The sequence below is a fragment of the Cylas formicarius genome, unplaced genomic scaffold, assembly GCF_029955315.1.
Source record: "Cylas formicarius isolate icCylForm1 unplaced genomic scaffold, icCylForm1.1 PGA_scaffold_3__17_contigs__length_32017465, whole genome shotgun sequence".
Taxonomy (NCBI): Eukaryota; Metazoa; Arthropoda; class Insecta; order Coleoptera; family Brentidae; genus Cylas; species Cylas formicarius.
The window spans coordinates 28969350-28972872 of NW_026844326.1; the positions used below are offsets into that span (position 1 = coordinate 28969350).

At 39.2% G+C, this 3523-nt stretch overlaps 1 protein-coding gene across 1 annotated transcript; it reads left to right on the plus strand.

Moving 5' to 3' along the window:
- Positions 1-220: 220 nt before the first annotated feature.
- On the plus strand, positions 221-1901 carry LOC132699417 (COP9 signalosome complex subunit 4). Its single transcript, XM_060666106.1, has 4 exons — positions 221-362; positions 412-491; positions 538-1470; positions 1658-1901. The coding sequence occupies exons 1-4, from the start codon at positions 271-273 to the stop codon at positions 1789-1791; spliced, it is 1239 nt and encodes a 412-aa protein (XP_060522089.1). The 5' UTR covers positions 221-270; the 3' UTR covers positions 1792-1901.
- Positions 1902-3523: the final 1622 nt, after the last annotated feature.

A 3523-nucleotide genomic window follows, 5' to 3' on the forward strand; every position in this document is an offset into this window, starting at 1 on the left:
CCTCGCCGGACAATTCGCGCTGCTCGTTGTGGGCTGGCTCGTTTCGTTCGTCACGTTGTTGATCGAGCTGGGGATATCGAAGAAAACCGCGCCTAACAAACACCAATAAAGTTGCTTTTTACCGACTATTTTTCTGCACTGCCCTTGTCCTTTACGTTTAACGGGAAAAGATGAGAATATACTTGGCCGTTGTCATTTGACTTCGTCTTTCTGTGACCAGTATAAACTTTAGTGTTCTCTGATTAGAAAAAAAATTCTTTAAACAAGAAAATGTCCTTAGCCGCGGGGAAAGCGGCGAATATACGCCTCACTTTGCAAAATATAATCCAGTCGGGAGGTTCGCACAAGGACCAAGCGGAGAAGTACGCTTTTACCATTTTCCGTGTCATTTCAATAAATTTATTTTCGCAGATACCGGCTTACGCTGGAATCGATCCTGAGGGGTCACGGCGACGAGCTCATTGAGTGTTTGCAAGGGTTTATCGAAGCCAGTAAGTTTTGTCGCCGATAAAACGCTATCTAACTTAGCCCTTTCAGTCGTCAATGAAAATGTCAGTCTGGTGATATCGAGGCAAATCCTGACGGAAATTAGCAGTCATCTGATGAAGTTACCCGATGAAGTGTCAAAAGCCGTCTCACATTACATGTTGGAAAAAGTTCAGCCCAGAGTAATTTCGTTTGAGGAACAAGTGGCAAGCATTCGGCAGCATTTGGCGGACATTTACGAACGGAATCAACAGTGGCGCGAGGCGGCCGCAGTGTTAGTCGGGATTCCTCTCGAGACCGGCCAGAAACAATACTCGGTCGATTACAAACTGGAGACGTATCTCAAAATAGCCAGGTTGTACTTGGAGGATGACGATCCAGTACAAGCCGAGGCGTTCATTAATAGAGCGTCTCTTTTACAAGCGGAATCGAGAAACGAGCAGCTCCAAATATACTACAAGGTTTGTTACGCAAGAGTGCTCGATTACAGGCGGAAATTCATCGAAGCTGCGCAGAGATACAATGAATTGTCATACAGGAGCATCGTTCACGAAGACGAACGCATAACCGCACTGAGAAACGCTCTTATATGTACCGTGCTTGCTTCAGCAGGCCAGCAACGTTCCCGAATGCTCGCGATACTGTTCAAGGACGAACGTTGCCAGCAACTTCCGGCGTTTGGCATTCTGGAAAAAATGTACCTCGAAAGGATCATTCGCCGGTCGGAACTGAGAGATTTCGAGGCCCTGCTGCAGCCTCACCAGAAGGCGACGACCGTCGACGGATCGACCATTCTAGATCGCGCCGTGATCGAACATAACCTTCTATCGGCGAGCAAACTTTACAACAATATCAGTTTTGAGGAGTTGGGGGCGCTGCTCGAGATCAATCCGACGAAAGCGGAGAAAATCGCTAGTCAGATGATCACGGAGAGCCGTATGCACGGCTACATCGATCAGATTGACTCAATAGTGCACTTTGAAAGTAAGTAGTATATTTTATTTATAATCATATTTGGATATTTAAATTGTGACCCACAGGAAGTATGAGGAATTAAAAGTAGTGATGGGCATTTCAGTATTAGTATTCGATGGTATATTCTAAAATATATTTGAGTTGATTTTGATTATTTATTTATTGAAGCCCTGCAGCGATTTTTGTGTTGTTGCAGCCCGAGAAACCTTGCCGCAGTGGGATAAGCAAATTCAGTCGCTGTGCTATCAGGTTAATTCGATTATCGAGTCGATATCCAAGAGCCATCCCGACTGGATGCTCAAAGTCATGGAAGAACAAATGATTTCTTAAGTGTTGTTTAAAATGTATTTATCCCAACTCCGCAACGTGTTTTTATTCTCCGTTCCTTGTTTGAAATTAAAATGCCCGTTTTTACACCGCTACCTTGTTTTTTCATGTCTTTTTTCGAAAACACAAAATTTTGATTTTTTTTATCAACAAAGGAACTAAAATAAACTGTACGGTCTATGAGACAATCACAAAACTTTTTTAGTTTTCGTTGGACGGTCACAAAAATTTGTTAGATCGTAAAACCCAAACCAAAAAAACAAGATTGCTTCCGAAAAATCCTGGCTGTGCAAATCGTCTGCTCCATACTATGCGCTGCGGAGTGTATAAAGTCACTACGCAGCTTTGTATTTTAAAGACGGTTTGTCCTAGAGGGACGCATTGTTTTTCTATCGTGCTGCTGCAGACCCCTATGGAACTTTCGCAAAATCGATGTAATTTGATTTTGAATACACCCTGTATAAAGTCTCCTTCATATCTCGTCAGAGTTTTATTTTGTGTACTTCTGGTTTTAGATTTAGAACCGGGAATAAATTACGAAGTTACCTGGTCGATACCAATCCATTGCAGTATCATTAACATTTTTATGGATAAGCAATTAGTATTATTTCAATTTTTTGAAAGAAATATACATTTACTATTTATTTTGTAGGAATGAAAAATAAACAAATAGAATTTTGCTTTACATGAAATAATTTTGAAATTTATTTGGTTTGGCTTTCTAAACGCAAACTGAAATTTACATTTCATAAGTTAACAAACTTTTTATGAAATTTTGAAAAAAAAGTGCGAACATCGTAAAATTCGTCACTAAAAATTCACACTTTTGAAAGAATAGTTTCTAAATCAGTATATAGCTTTGATCTTCACTTTTCTCTATTGTTTCAATTTTGACTTTTTTTGATGTCTCTTGTTTTCTATTGAAATTCATGTAGCGGAGGCCAATTTCATTGCAGCGGGATATTGACAACACTGTAATTCGCAACGGAATAAATCGTAAACACCAATTTTCCGATCGTCATTGTGGGAAAATTATTACGTCGGGAAATTAATTACGTCAAAGAACCCACGCGACTCGAATCTCAATTTATCGCTGCGGAAAATAAGTAGTTGTTTGCTTCGAATTTCGGGTCGCATGCTGATTCCGGGAAAGTGTACACAATCAAATATGTTTTGAGGGCCTTTTTGGGATAAATGATAACGTGGAAACGATCATAAGTAAAGACGAGAATGTTTTGTAATTTTCAAAATTTGTTACTTGGAAATTAACGCGAAAAGTTACCACTTCAAATCAATTTTATAATATTTATATACTTGTATAATACGACCAAAAATATAGTGCATTTATTGACGTTTGAAGTATTTTACAGTAAATTAACCGGCGACCTTCGCAGGGCCGGCAGATGTTTATTATGCATTAGGTAGGACTTTATCCTGTACTCGACACACCAGGTACATCATTGAAAACATGCTGGAAAAAAACGTTTCCTGGTAAAAGAATTTTTCCAATAGAGTACATGGTTTTCGAGAAAATATATTTTTTATCTGAAACTGTGTGTGGGTGACGTTATCACTTCCAGACTAACCGCGCGCACAGTGATTTTCATATGGATTTTTTTTTGAAGAAATGGGCTATATTTTTTACGACTAATAAATTACTCTGGAAAAGAACAATTTTCAGGGTCTTAGGTCTTAGATTTAAATTCTGTCAAAATATGACAGATAAAATTTTTGA